Source organism: Meleagris gallopavo, chromosome 1 (genome assembly GCF_000146605.3).
Source record: "Meleagris gallopavo isolate NT-WF06-2002-E0010 breed Aviagen turkey brand Nicholas breeding stock chromosome 1, Turkey_5.1, whole genome shotgun sequence".
Classification (NCBI taxonomy): Eukaryota; Metazoa; Chordata; class Aves; order Galliformes; family Phasianidae; genus Meleagris; species Meleagris gallopavo.
In genome coordinates this window covers 102876650-102892253 of record NC_015011.2, presented here as the reverse complement: position 1 = coordinate 102892253, position 15604 = coordinate 102876650, and the positions used below count along the sequence as shown (strand labels likewise).

Sequence of the window (15604 nt, the reverse complement as noted above, 5' to 3'; positions counted from 1 at the left end):
GGGGCGGCGCGGCCGTGGAGCCCCTCGCTCCGAGACTGTCCGGTTGCCGTCGCCGGGCTTTGGGGCGCTTAGGGGAAGGCGGGGGGGGCGTGTTTTGTGCCCGCCTCGTGTGTGTATGCTGCGAGTCGGTGTGTGGGAAACGGGCTTCGGGATCCCGTTAACTTGCTGCGAAAGCGCCTCGGAGTCTGAAGTGCAAGTAGGGAACCGAGGGAAACAACGCTGCTTGATTTCAGGACGTGATCTCAAGGGCAGTAACATGACAGAAGCCCGGATGCTGCTTTCTGGGGTCTTCACTGTGCCTTTGTGGCAGGGCTGGGGTAGAAAAGCAGCTCTGGCACTTCTTCTCTTTTCCGTTCCAGCCCTTTGGTTTGTACATTCATTCCAAGTTACAACCCAGGGCTGTCAGCGCTGTGCTACCTGCAGCTACTTCAATTAGCCCACAGAGTGCAGAAAATAATTGGCATGCCACGTGCTGCTTCTGTGTGTAGAAGTGGCTGCTGGGCTGCAGTGACCTGTCACCTTCTGCCCTGTCAAAACCAGGAGTTCCTCAGTCTGAAAACCCTGGTGATAACCCTGCTGCCTTAGAGCACCGTTCTACCCGTGGAGTCAGCAGCAGTCGGGCTGCCTTTGCTGTGTTTGGTTGTGGCTTTCTCTCTGTCTTCCATACCCACACATAACAGGCCTGGTGCTGAAAGGCTGAGACAGAGTTTCCGTGATAGTTTCTAACCCACACATAATAAGTAGCAGGCTGTTGCTGAGCTCCTAACAGCTGCTAGCAGGCAGTGCTGCAGCAGTCATGGAGTAGGACATGTAATTGTGTACTTTCACGCTGTGCTTGCCTTTACAGTTCAGATAGGAGAGCAAAAATAACCATTTTTGTTAGAGTGTTTCCCTTTTGAGGTGAATGGTGTATCATCTCAACTTTTAGTTTGACGATTGATTTAAAAACAGTATTTAAAGATTCACAAGAAGTTTATAAGACAGCTCCTTTTTCTAGTGCTGCAAAACCTAAATTAGTTGAGGTGGTGAATCCTGCCAGGGGCTTATCTGTAAGTCACAGCAGTGCATTGTGAGTCTTGCCATCTTCAGCAAACTCTGTCTCTTCATACGTGTCACCGCAAGCTAGAAAGTATTATTTCTTGTATTCAGATGGACAATTCGTACCAAATACCAGGGAACTGAAATATGTGGAAAGTTGATGAGTAGATTTTCAGCATCTAAAAGGGGTCTGTAAGAAAGAAAGGGACGGACGCTTTAGCAGAGTCTGTTGAGACAAGACAAGAGGAAATGATTTCAAACTAAAAGAAGGGAGATTTAGATTGGAAGAAGTTTTTTACCGTTAGATCGGTAAGGCAGTGGAAAAGAGGCAGTCAAACCTGAGGCTCATGATAATCTGCTTTTGGGCCTGTTACTAAACCTATTCCTTCTGAATTCACTATCCAACCTCAGAAAGGCTTGTGTTGGAGTTCAGAGTGATTTGCTTCTCTTCTGGATTTAGAGAATTTGTACCAGAACGGCTTCTGCCATTGGCTGTGAACTTGCTTGTTCAGGTAGGCCTCAAAATGCAGCAATTCCTGCAGTGAGGAAGTATTGCTTGGCATCTTCTGTGATAGACTTAAATCCATTTCCCAAAACATCACGTGCTTTCCTATGCCACATCATACCAGCCTTCAATCCTACGCTATGGTTGGAAAGGTTTTGAACTGTTTCTCTTACAGTAAAACCTATGGGTGGGGAAGTGGGGGAGGGGGGAGAAAGACGAGGAAAGTTGTGTATGTAAGCTAATGTCCTCATCCCAGTGAGCTTCCTTACCCATCCTGCTGCTTTTGTAGGAGATTACTTTGATACCTCTTTCATCCAGCTGGCAGTGGAAAAAGATAGTGAGCTTCTGCAAAACTACTTAATATATTTAATGCTGTTATATTCCGCTTTTAGATAGGGTAAAAGCATAGCCTGTGGTACAGGGGCTACAAGAAGGTAGGGGACAGACTCATTACCAGGGCCTGTTGTGATACGACAAGGGAAAATTGTTTCAAAGTAAAAGTGGGGAGGTCTACATTAAATACAAGGAAGAAGTTTTTTACAGTAAGGGTGGTGAGGCAGTGGAACAGGTTGCCCAGAGAGGTGGTGGATGCCCCGTCCCTGGGGACGCTGAAGGTCAGGCTGGATGGGGCTCTGTGCTCCTGATGGAGCTGTAGGTGTCCCTGCTCATTGCAGGGGTGTTGGACCAGATGGCCTATGAAAGGTTCCTTCCAGCTTAAACAATTCTATGATTCTATGCTGCTTAGATTTATATGAAGGCAACGTGCAGGTATGACCCCTATTGAACAAGCAAATTTTTTGACAAATGTTCCCTTCTTTCCTCTACTATGGTCCCACAAAAAAAAAAAAACAAAACCCTTTTGAAATGTTCATTTCAATGATTAATCTGTAATCTTTATTTCACAAAGCTTCCTGATTTTAGTTTGAACACTTTAATCCATATCTAATATTGCTTCACGTTGGCTATCTCCCTGACAGAGGTTAGTTTTGCTCCTCTCGTGGACTGCTCTTTCCCTTGATATTTTGATCATTCTTATATGTGTCCTTAGATTTAACATTTGCCCTCCATATGTCATTTTATGTGCTGTTCTTTGGGTAAAAGAAAACATAAGACTTAAGTGAGATAGAAGGCCTGCTGTGTGAGGAAACCTCACTGAATGGGATTTATATTCAAGGCCATGCATTGATTTTGTGGCAGTAATGTGTGGCAAAGTCTGATGCACTGTCTGTTCCACAGCTGTGAAATGAGAGCATTAGGTCAGTCCTGAGTGGTTTGCAGCTGAGCTCCAGATGTTGGATCCAACCAATAAAATATGGCATGAAAGCATTCAGATTGCTTATAATCACCCGTAGCAGTGAACTTCATGTGATGAATGTTACAACTGTATGTGCTTTTGAAAGGGAGGTAGGGGGATAATTATTTCACTGTCACTTTTTTTAACAAAAGTGGTTTCTCCTTATACTATGTCAAAATTACTTATCCCAATCCTTATATAGCTTGATATTGTCTTTTTTTATAGGCCAGACTAATCTGAAGAGTCCTCAGGATATTCAGGTTTATGCTGTAAATTCAAATTTCACCCTGAGGTGGAACTACACTGGGGATGGTACCAATGTGACGTTTTCAGCACAATACCAGTGGTAAGTAGTAGCTTCATGCTGAGCCACAAGTATCAGACCTGGAGTTTTACAGAAGAGCAAATTGGTTTACTGATGGATTTATGTTTCTTGATGCTGCCACGTAAAACTTCTAGGAAGATATTTCTTGACATAGAATCCAAGAGTTGTCCTTCGTATTTCTAGTTTACATGTAAAATTAGATCATTACTGATAGGGATGAGTAATAAACACAGAGCACACTTAGTAGTAATTCTCAATACTGGGCAATAAAGTGGTACATTTGGAAATGTAGTTTTCAAGTGTATTGACTCTTCTCTGTTTTTTGGGGGTTCTTTTCTTTTTTTGAGCTAGGTTGTGTCAACACACACAAACTAAATTTGAGAGAGGAAATAATTCTGGATTTTGACAGTTCTTTGTTGCTGTTCTCAGACACTGTGTTCACACGCTGAATAAACCTAGTGGTTAGCTATCAGTTTACAAAGTCTGATACTCTTGGGTAAAAAGGTTAAACTGATAAAGTGATAGATTAAAGTAATGAATTAAATGGTGGTATCAACTTGTGGCTGACAAAATAGGTATCACTAGACCAGTGTAGTTGGTGCTAAATGCTAGGCAAACTGATACTTCCTAGCATTTAGAAGAAAGTGAAGAAAACAGGATTTAGATTGCTCTGATTTTTATTTTATTTTATCCTCTTCTCGCAGCTTTGATAATCTTCAGACAGATCAACCAGAGTGGAGGGAGTTATCTGGTTGTCAGAACGTCAGTCACACGGAATGTGACTTTTCTTCATCAATAACTGCATACTATGATGTGCATCACGTGCGCATAAGGGCTGAAAGAAGGGAAGACAAGTCTCCGTGGTCTAGCATTTTTGAAATGATTCCATATGAAATAGGTATGAGCTCCTTACATATTGCAACATATCTAGTTAAATGTCCTTCTGCACTTTATTGTGGCTTATATGTGGTTTCTTCTGCTTACAACAGCATAAATTAGTGACTTTCTCAACCTTAAAATAATGTAAGGTACTTACAGATGATTTCTGGAAAGGGAAAAATATTGATAGTGGTGCTGTTCTTCTCAGGGATCTTAATATCACTCTGTCTTTCTAGATTCCATAAAACCTCCCTGAAATGGGCTTTCCTGGAGGTCTTCTACTGACCTCTTGGCTTTTCATTATAGGATAGTGAAGGAAGGCTACTGTGCAGTACTACTGGATTGATTTGTTTGAGCTAAATTTTTTGCCTTACTTATTTTAAAATACAATCGAGCTTTTTCATTCCTTTATGGAAAACGTTCATTTGTAATACTGCATTTTAATTTCAGGCAACATTGTCATATATTTTAGGTTAGATTTCTGCGAGTTACTGCCTGAGAAGAATTAAAACTAAGTTCCTGTGGGCAATTTCTGTAGTTTTGTTACAGCATTGAAAGAGTTGAAAGTAAGATACTAAATCACAGTAGCTGTGTATTACTAATGTAACTTAAATGCTGGCTTGTTTTCCTTTAAACATTCATCACGCTTGGCTTTTTCATATTTGCAGCTCACATTGGTCCCCCTGAAATAGCGTTGCAGTCCATAAATGGAGCCATTAAAATTAAGGTTTCTCCTCCAGAAGCAAATGAAGTCCGAAAAATGTGGCTAAATCCTCTGAAGTTTACATATTATGTAGTTATCTGGGAAAATTCATCCAATGTAGAAGAGGTATGATTATATTCTGTTTTTTTTGACCATAAGTGCTAGACCTTTGCCTTAATTATTGAATGCTCTAAAATTGAATTGTTTAAATATATAGCTTGTTTAGTTACACAATAGCAGTATAACTGTTGCAACGTGGCTGAGAAGTTTTTGTTTTTAATTTGTTTGTTTGTATTTCTAGAGAACTATATTAGATATTTTATGAGAATTGCTGTTTTAAGATTTTCTCTTAAATCCCAGAGCCAGTTGTTAATGCATGAGGGGTGAAGTGAAACCGTCTCACATGAGCTGGAGTAGGATCCACTGTCAGCCAGCAGGAACAGGGAAAGGAAAGAAAGTTCAAGGCAGTGGGAAGAAACACTTACAGTAGGATAAAGATAGGGAAGGGTAAGGGTGAGATAAGAGGCTAATTTGATCTTCTGGATTATGGTAAGTAAAGTACAGGCTGTGTGTCTGACATGTCTGGTCGGCTAAGTAGGGAGAGGAGGAAATGTTCGTTCAATGAACTTGCTGCACTTGAACTCCTCAGTTATGTTTCATCCAGAGCTGTGCTGCATTCCTGAAACTGGAAATCTAGTTTCATGTGTAAAGGAGCAAAGTTAGATACTTCCTTTCAGTGCTGAATCAGCTACACGTATCGTCCTTTGTTCCCTACTTTAGCACTGCCTAGGGAAAGCTGGGGAGGGACTTCTTGTAAGGGCATGTAGCAACAGGACAAGGGGAAATGGCTTTAAACTGGAAGAGGGTAGGTTTAGACTAGATGTTAGGAAGAAATTCTTTACTGTGAGGGTAGTGAGACACTGGAACAGACATTGGTTGCCCAGAGAGGTAGTGGATGCTCCCTCCCTGGAGGCATGCAAGGCCGGGCTGGATGGGGCTTTGAGCAACCTGGTCCAGAGGGAGGTATCCCTGCCTACAGTAGGAGATTGGAACTACGTGATCCTAAAGGGCCCTTCCATCCCAAGCCATTCTATGTTCTGTGATATTGTACAAATAGACTGAAACCTGGTGGGTAGAAAGGATACTTAAAAATCAGCCCATCTGGAAGAGCAGTTATCTTCATATACTGTTCACAATTTTCTCCTACAGGTCAGAATTCAAAAGATTTTACCTATGGATATAATAGATGGTCTTGCTCCAGAGACTACCTATTGTTTGAAAGTTCAAGCAACTATCTTTCTGGACTCTCGAGAAGGCCTGTTCAGTCCAATTCATTGCATAAAAACCACCCGTAAAGGTAAAGTATGAAGTCATCTTATTTCAAACAAGTTCCTACTTACTTTGGTATAGCAGCAATCATTGCATGTTATTTAGAATTTTCTATTTTAAATCAATATGAAATGTTGCCTATTGATATTAGAAGTTTTTATAGTACACAGAGGTTTTTGCTTGGAGGCAAATTCTGTCCAGTGATTTGGGTTGTGAACACTACTTTCTCTGTACAGGAAAACTAGATATTTGTTTTGGATTTGTGACTTTGAATCAAGAGGAAAGGGAAGTGTGTGTTGACAAAATAAAATACTTTTGTGTATTAGGTATAAATGAATGCATATGAAGTCAAGTGGAGCCAGGCTTGGAAAAATGTCTTTTATGCAAGCCTTTTGGACTTTATTCTTGCAGATTCTGAAGAATTGTTGTGTGCAGCTTGCTTGCAATTAATAGCCTGTTTTGCATGTCTGCATTTGAATTCTTTTGTGTGCTGTTCAAGTGTCTTTAAGTATTCCTAAATATTTGTTTCAGGAAAAATTACAGTGTGGGAATGTGGAAAATTAAACTCTAGATTGAGTGAATGGTACATCAAAACTGCTTTGTGTTTGTTTGTGTATATTTTACATAGTTTTCTAGGCAAGTCACTGCTGGACTAGTTTATTTCTACAAATCTCCATGCATCTCTCCTTAATTTTAACTGTAATGAATTTAACTAATATTTTTATTGTTAAAACCTTACATTCTGTTGTATACACAACCTACCAATTTGTCACCTTTGTAATTCAAACGTAACTTTGATTATTATTATTTTTTTACTGTTCTGTAAAGTTCTTGAATGTGTACCATGACCGTTTGTGTGAGGAATGCTTGCTTAGTGAGAAGTTGCTGTATGTAATATAAAGCTAATTACTACCCAGTAACTTCTGCTTTTTATTTTGAGCAGTGAATGATCTTCTTTGTCCAACAAATGTGAGAGTTTTTGCTTTGAACATGAAATTCTCTCTGCTTTGGAATAATCACTATAAAGAACATGTGAACTATACCGTACAGCATCTCCCGTGAGTTAAGCAATTTCCATCTCTCTGTATAAACCTGTAGTGTAGTTCTAAATGTCACATCCTGTCTTTTACAAGTTCTTGTTAGAAGTTAAATACTCTGTAAATGTGTTTTAACACGTTCTGTGAAACACTGAATTCATCTAGTGGCTTTTTAAAGGATTGCATACAACGTATTGTAGAACTTCTGGACACTAGACTTGTCTTAGAAGTGCTAAATGCTTGATGGAATTGAATTCTCTATATATTCTAAGTAGCATTTCATATAAGATACGAAGTTTGCATTTCCCTGTACCTTTTTAAATGTGAAGAAATTAGATGACTAGAAGTCATGAGCAAAATGCTATTGTTCAAGGTTTCAACTATCAACATATTTGATTTCTTCTGGTCAGTTTCCAGCATTTGAAAAAGAAAAATGTCATGTCTATATGCATGCATCCTAATGTCCAGTCGTATGTGGAACAGATACTGTGACTGGCATCAAAATGACGAGAGAGAGCTCATAAAGAGCAGCATTCTTTTGGAATTCCTTTGACGTGACAAAAAAATAACTTCACAGAACTCATTGAAAAATCTGAATTTGAATTGTAAAAATTTTAACAACAGGAATGTAATTTTTCTAGTGAGGATTGAGTAAGGCACTCATTTGTACTTCCTGATTTAATTGACTTCATTGTTTCAGTTATAAATAGAAGAACTAGTTTTCTTGTTTGTTTGTTTTTTTTAAATTTGTGGGCCCAACGTCATAAAAAGACATTGAAATATCTCTTGCAGTGGGTTCCTAAAGCACCTTTATGATGATTACTCCTCGAAGTGGCGGAAGGTATCGGGATGTGAGAACATCACTGACATGAAATGCAATTTGTCATCTGTCATCGAATCTCTTTCGGGATTTCATTACTTCCGTGTGCAGGCCATGAATGAAAATAATAAATCATGCTTATCTAAAGATGTAAAAGTTGATCCTCTGGTAACAAGTAAGGAGATATTCTTTCTTAAATTTTTTTCATTTCTCAGCCGATTTGTACTTGATGATGCTACGTGAGTTGCTCTGAATGTGATGCCTCCTATTTGATTCCATGGAAACTACCACAGATAAAAAGATGAGAGTAACAGAATTTGATAGAGCAAATTCTCAGCTACAAAACAGTATTTTTCAACATAGGCACCACGGTTAGCTGTATGCTTCCATCACTGATAAAAAAGAGCCTGCATGCTTTGTTTGTAAACATCTGCAGGAGTGGAGGTGGCTATTGTGTCCTGCTGTTTCACAGCTGCTATGATGGTATCATTACTAGGAAAATGTTGACCATGCAGCCCATCCTTCATTGGCCCAAAGAGATCAGGTTGCCCAGGGTCTTATACAGCCTTACCTTGAAAGACTCCAGGGACAGGGCATCAACCACATCACTGGGCAACCTGTTCTGTGCCTCACCATCCTCACTGTAAAAGGTTTTTTTCTTTATATCTAACCTAAATCTACTCTCTTTGAGCTCGAAGCCATTTTGCCTTGTTCTGTCACCACAGACCCTGCTAAAGACTCTGACCCCTTCTTTCCTGTAGCTCCCCTTTAGATGGGGATGAGTGATTGAGACATGCTTCATGCTTTGTAGTCTGACAGCTATGCATGGCTGTCCATGGCTTGTCTTTCGTGTCTCTTACCACTGCTAAAATGCATCACCCACTGCTTCACTGTACTCACATCCACTCTTTGGTTTCCCTTCAAGTGTCGGTGATTATCAGTGGGTGCCATTTTTTCCATACAGAGGAATTCAGTGACACACCTTTGCTTCATACACACTTCCATGTCAAACACCGTTCTGTCAAACTGCCCCTCTGCTGCTGTCTGTCACATGACAACAACATGTAATGGGATATTGGTGGGAAGGTTCAGCCTTTACTGCCATACAACCAATATTCACCTCTGTTGTCGTGGGTCAACATAATAAAATAGGAGGCAGTACTTCCAGAGCTGCCCTTATGTGTACAGATATGTGCAGATACATGCAGCTAAAGCTATTAGTCAAGTCAGGGTTTTAAATACACATTTTTAAAAATTTTCATAGACTTAAATGGCTGTGTTTTATTCACTATTGTTACTTCCATTCTTTCAGTCTTATTTTTAACCGTGTATTTTTTTTTTAATGTCTGAAGATGAAATTGGCCCTCCTGATATAAAGGTGGACATCAGTGATGTTTTGCTCCATGTCAAGATTACTCCTCCAGGAAGTCCTGAGAATGAAATCATGAGTGACCTTTATGATTTATCTTACCAGATTCTGTATTGGAAGAATTCATCAGATAATGAGGTATGAAGTCATCAAGTGCTTAAAACAGTACGTGCAATTTGCTATGACACGAATACTGCATTTAAGTTCTCAAGAAGCTTATTTTCAGAAGAGGCACGTACATGATGTGCCAGTCATGGTGCCTGTTTGTTTGCCTGTTTTTGTGAAAGATTCTTTTAAAAAGTCTAGCATTACAACTTGAGGAGATTTTGATCTTTTTTCATTCACATGGGCCATGTAATGATTTTGTAGAGCTATGCTCTGAGTTTCATAAAGCTGCCAAATGGCTTGCTTTTGAACAGAGGTTTCTTTCTTATTCTATCTCTGTAGGAGTCTTGGCCTAATGTAGATTCCTGCCTCTCAAATGCTTATTTCTGTATTTGCAGTTTCATACCTACATGTATAATGACATAATGAAGCCTTGAATGTTTCCAGTTCATGTTTTAATACATCTCTCCATAGTCTTTAAATATTCTTAGAGCAAAATATTTTTATCACAGTCGGTAAATGTGTGTGTGTAAACTTGTGGGAGAAGGAAGACAGTAACTGGAAGGAGTTTAATTTTGCACAGAGTACATCAGTTTTGATTGCAAGGTTTTGGTATGGTGAAAATGGTATGTTCTTGACAATAAATGTTTTCTGAATCAGCTTGCTTTAGAGTTACGTGGTTCCTCTGTTTTATTCAATCAAAGTGCAGAATGGTATCCAGCTACTTATAGAATTACTTCTTCAGCAGAGTCCGAAACTCTTGATTGGTTGAGTGATTCTTGTAATATGTATGTGCACCTTACTTTGCTCTTTTTCAGGAGGAAGTGAAAACGAAAGAAACAAAACAGACAATAGCAACAATCTCTGATCTGACACCCTCGACTTTGTACTGTGTGAAAGTACAAGCATTCTCAAAATCTTACAACAAAAGCAGTGATTTCAGCAAAGAGGAATGCATCGGAACACCTGGAGGTAAGATGAACTTTGGACTTGTTACACCTATGGAATTGAAACTGTTAACACTTCACAGGCCTTTGCAGTCCTCACTAGTTAGGAAGTATTTGCAGCATGACATAACGGCCTTACCAAGTCAGCACCCATCTGGGCAGAGGTCTGTCACTGCTGCCGTGTTCTGTCCTGTTGCTGTACTGATATGACTTCTGTTCTGACCTCAACAAAACTGCATTGTGGTTATTCCAAAGTACATCTGAGTCTCAGAATAGTCACTGTAATGATTATGGATTAAACTTAATTCCAGCTTGTTAATAGCACACTTTAATGTCCATTGCCTCTTAAATATGGTTATGAGGGTGCAGGGAATCTCTAGGTACTACATTTTTAAGAGTATTTTATTCTTGAGTTGTCTTAATTATTTTGTGAACTAACTAAATTAAAAAAAAACTACTTTAAAGTGTGAGGGGACACTTTAGGGGACAAATGATAGATGAAGACACTCAGAGTCGTTACTGACTTGTTTGCACATTCTGTGCAAAATGAAAATAGGTTTGAGGATGGGTTATATTCAGTCAACATCAGGGCATGTTAAACTGTTGAATTTAGTTTGGCTGGTTGTCTTTTAGTAAGAGCTTTTAGCACTAAAAAAATAAAGAACTATCCAAACTGACACTAAGAAAATTTAGTAATCATATTATTATTTTCTCACATAATAAACTTCTGTGACTTAGTGATTTATATAGTCCTCACTTCCTGTCTTTATTAAGCCTAAAAATAATTAAATATTACCTTTTTTAGTTTCATAAAATAAATTCTTTAATTGTTTGACTGGTTAAAGATTAGATTTCCCCGTATTGCCCTATTGTACTTAATCTACTTAAGACCAAGAAGTACATTCCAGCTTCCATACTGGGATAGAAAGTCACACAGATCGTGCTTCCCAGATGTTCTTATATCTCAGTGTGGTATGCTTTTGTTCTTTGATCACTTATACTAACTGGAAATAGAGATTAAAAAGTCCTGATTGTCTCCCTTAGGTTATTTGTAAAGTGTTTCCTGTTATTATAGTGTGTTCAATCTCCCTTCAGTTGGTTTGTTTGACAGAACCAGAGAATACGTGGCAAAGTAGAATAGAGGAGTAGAATAGAAGGAAGCTTGCAGAACTCTTGAACTTAATCACTGAACACCCTATGACTATTCAGCTGAAAGGTTTATTTGATGACAGTATTTTGCTATCAAAAGCTGGGTTCTGTTTTCTTATTCTTCTACCACAAGGTTCAAAATTTAAGTCTTAGCACTGAGCCTTGCCTGTTAGAAGCCTTTCTATGGTTCTTAGTTGAAACAGGAATACAGGACCGTGTTTGAGCACTGAAGTGAAATTTATCTCATCTTTCTATACTTACATAGGTTTCAATACTTAAATAGGTTTCTATACTGACAGTGTAAGAAGTTGAGCTGGTGTCTAGATTACCTGTATAGGAAATAGTTGGGATATGCTTGGAATTGATTTATTCCTAGATACTCGTCTGAAAGGAATAGATAAATTGCTTGCTAGATCTTTTTTCTCCCTACTGACTGGGCCACAGTCATCTGAATCTTAGAATTGAAGTTCCTGTCCCGTCAAAGAAACTCTTTTCTGCTCCTGGAGGTCTTTCAAGTCTGGCAAGTCTAATCATTTCATGGCTGAAAAGCCAGCAGCCAACTTCACTGTTTTAATTGTCCATTCTCCTTCCATAACCCATGGAAATTTCCATAACGTGGAAGTGTTTACTCCCATATTTCCATTAGTTTCATATTATGTTGTCTGGGGCCAGGGCCAGCGGGGTAGCAGATTTGTGTACATCAGGTGCTTCATGTGGTTGTCTGTGGGCAGCCTTTCTGTCCTGCTGTCAGGTAGTCAGGGAATCATTGGATCACGGTTCTGATCCTGTATGCAGATGCCTGTGTTCTCATATTTGATAAATCTCTTGTGCTGTGATTTTAATAAAATTACTTAAGGTATAAGAATGACATCGTTTTCGTAATGATCATCGTGCCTGGCTATAGTGTGTAGTATTGTGAAATTCTATGATAAGCACTGTATCAGATTTAGAGAACATCTGTTTTTAATCTTGGTAGTTCATGAATACCTAGACTAAATGTTTGGTTTATTGGTTTTTTTTCCTTCTTTAGGTAAAGGCTTACCTCTTATCATTTTAGCAACATTTGTAGGTGCACTGTTTGCTGTCTTGATTGTGGCATCGCTGGTTATTTTTTTCATGTATCAAGCCTACAATAAAATCAAGTACATGTTCTTTCCTTCATGTCGGACTCCTCTGAACATAGAGGTAAGATGAGATTTATTTTTCTTATTCATTAAGCAGAAAAATGAGCAGAAAATCTGATGGAAAAAAAAGAAGCGATTCTGTTATCTTGTAGTCTTACGGATTAATTGTATGCTTTTTAACAAAATGCAGGAATGCCCAAGGGAAAAATTTGGTAGTAACAGTTTCTAGAATTCTGTGTAACACACAATGGGCACTGTGTCTTACTCATATCCTTTCATTTACCAGCTTGACATTATTTTCTTGCTGCATAGAACTTGATTCTTATTGCTTCTACTTTGTTTGCTCCTTGTTGCATTACACCTCACTAGTTTCTCTGAAGGTTTCTTTGGGAGGAAATCATGAGTATCTTGGAGAGGGGAATTGACTGAGAGCACCTCTGCAAGGAAGGACCTGGGGATACTGGTGGTAGCCAGTATTGGTGGGCTGCCAATGTGTGTTTGCAGCCCAGCAAGGCAGTCATATCCTGGACTGCTTCAAAAGAAGCCTGGTCAGCAGGTCGAGGGAGTTGATTGCCTGCTTTTTTACTCATAAGGCTCTACATGCAGTACTGCATTCAGGTCTGGGGCTCCCAATGCAAGAGGGCCATGGAGTTGTTGGAACACCTCAAGAGGAGGGCTATAAAGAGGGCTGGAGCACCTCTCCTGTGAAGAAATACTGAGACTTGGGGTTGTTTGGCATTTATTTGATATAAAAACCATTTCAGAGAATAGATTTGAAGCACATACAACAAACAGTGGAACTCTTGAGCGCTATGTAAGGCTTGGTGTCATGCTGTAGCAGCTTGCTTCATTCATTCCTTTTATTTCTTGAGTGGTCTCAAGGCTATAATCAAAGAAGTATTGTGATTATATACATGATTGGCAGCTGCAAACATAGCAGAATACTTGAGGTTGCTAGAACAATGTATAAACGTAGCTAAATTTTGTCTCGACTTTTCATTCCTGAACTTAAGAGAGCAGGTTGCATGTTATAGGTAGAAAAATTTGTGACTCTATTGGACACAATACAGTGGAGTTGTATGGCTTTCATGCTAAATGGGGTTATTTTTTAGGTATTATATATGAATGTTCATCTTTCTTTGTGCTTCTGTTTTTGCAGGGCTTTGGAGGACAGCTCGTTAGCAGCCCATATGTGCCTGCTGCAGAAGAACCAGTAGAAATTTGTTACATAATTGAAAGTAGCATCACAGAAGAAGTAAATCAAATTGATTTTAAAGACAACAGACATTTCAAACAGAGCAGTAGAGATTCGGGGAATTACTCTTACGATGATAATACCTCACAGAGCAAAGGATCAGAAGAAACACTAGGAAAGGACATACTATAACTTCTATGAAAATAAAATTCAAAGATGGGACTTGCAGTATAATAAACACTTGAACTTTTTTTAATTATGAAAGTCTTCGGCCTAATGAAGACTGTGCGACTTTGGGATCCTTGTTCCGAAGTTTCCAAGTCTGCACTTTGTTACTGGATAATTACATACCTTCTCTGCTGCCAGCTGACTGCAGTTAAAGCACACAGGTGTTCTGGTAGCTTACGCCATTTTGACTGAATAGTCATCTGGTGATAAAAGGAATACTATCCAAATACAGAGAAGAGATCTGTATGCTTCGTGTACTTGAACCTGATAATCTTGGTGAAAACCTACTGTGTTGCACAAGAAGGATTTCTCTCTTACAGGTTTATTTTGAGTGCCAGTGTGTACTTTGACAGGGTCCTTAGATTATCTTTACGCAGGCAAAAGAAAGTGGATGCCAGATACCATTTCAGATTCTTCTCTGTCATCTTCCAGCCCCTGTCCCCTTGGAGACAGTGTTTTTTGAATCAGTAGGTCCAGAGCAAAGTATGCTCTGGAAAGTATCCAGAGCAAAGAAGACAACAGCCTCAATGAGGCAACTCCTCCGAGCATCCCTTTAAAATTCCTTACAGCCATGGCTGCCAGGTGCTCCCCACTTCCATGTTTGTGAAGCTGTGTATTGGGGTGCTCTTCTCTCACAGCACAGGGTAATATGGGCAAGTACCAAGTGGGGAAAAGGCACTCCACTGTGGAAAATAAAGTCCCAGTGGAAACGCTTTGTAAATAGAGGTATGGTCAAATTGCATTGTGCTGCATTTAGGCTGGCAGCCAATGAATACATAAAATAACCAAATAATACTTTGAAAAATACTTCAACAATTACTTTGATGATAAGGCATACTAAGATGAATATCCTGTTCTTTTTTTTTTCCTTCTCTAACCAGAAGGTTAGAACTCTTGTAACCGAATGGGATTTGAGAATGTGAAACTTTATGCTTTATGTAGAAATATCCAAGTTTTATTTACAAAATGCCTTCTAACAGCATGGCAAGGACACTGTCCTTCAAAGCTTTTCCAACTCAGTCTTTTCTTGCCAACAGCCAGCTCTTTGTACAAATTGTAAAGATGCTGCAGTTACATTTGTTTGCATACCACTTTCTTCTCTCAAAGTTTTTTTATTTTTTATAGATTATTTTTTACGACAGAATTGACTTAGAATAAATTAGGCTTGAGTTAACTGTGGCCATTGTGTATTACAGCAAGGAACTGCTGGTGTTTTTCTATTATTTTTTTTTATTTCAAAAATGTGTTCTAATTTTATCAATGTCATGTTCCGGTGTTCATTGAAGAACTTAATAAATTTTGCACATTTACTTCTTTAACCCATTCTTGGTTATGTCTATTTCCAAAATAGCAGTATTGAAGCTATAGCACATTAGAAATCCCCATGATTCTCTCTTATTGTCTTTCCAGAAAAACACTGCGTGAAGAATATCACATAAAAACTTAATTAGAGCTTTCGTGGGAACAAGCATGGTTTAGGCAGTTCAGGATGGAAGTACCAATAACACTGTCTGAGTCAGAGCTTCAACTGACAAATGGGAATGTCAGCATCTCACC

General features: G+C 39.0%; 1 protein-coding gene across 1 annotated transcript in view; it reads left to right on the top strand.

Moving 5' to 3' along the window:
* Positions 1–15366, top strand: part of IFNAR1 (interferon alpha and beta receptor subunit 1) — a 16849-nt gene extending 1483 nt beyond the window's left edge. The window contains exons 2-12 of the mRNA XM_031556032.1: positions 929–1049; positions 2990–3183; positions 3867–4060; positions 4710–4870; positions 5954–6101; positions 7017–7131; positions 7903–8105; positions 9283–9437; positions 10223–10376; positions 12531–12685; positions 13784–15366. Of these exons, the coding sequence (XP_031411892.1) occupies positions 929–1049; positions 2990–3183; positions 3867–4060; positions 4710–4870; positions 5954–6101; positions 7017–7131; positions 7903–8105; positions 9283–9437; positions 10223–10376; positions 12531–12685; positions 13784–14011 (1828 nt within the window). The 3' untranslated portion in view covers positions 14012–15366. The remainder of the gene's footprint in view (positions 1–928; positions 1050–2989; positions 3184–3866; positions 4061–4709; positions 4871–5953; positions 6102–7016; positions 7132–7902; positions 8106–9282; positions 9438–10222; positions 10377–12530; positions 12686–13783) is intronic.
* The last annotated feature ends 238 nt before the right edge of the window (positions 15367–15604 follow it).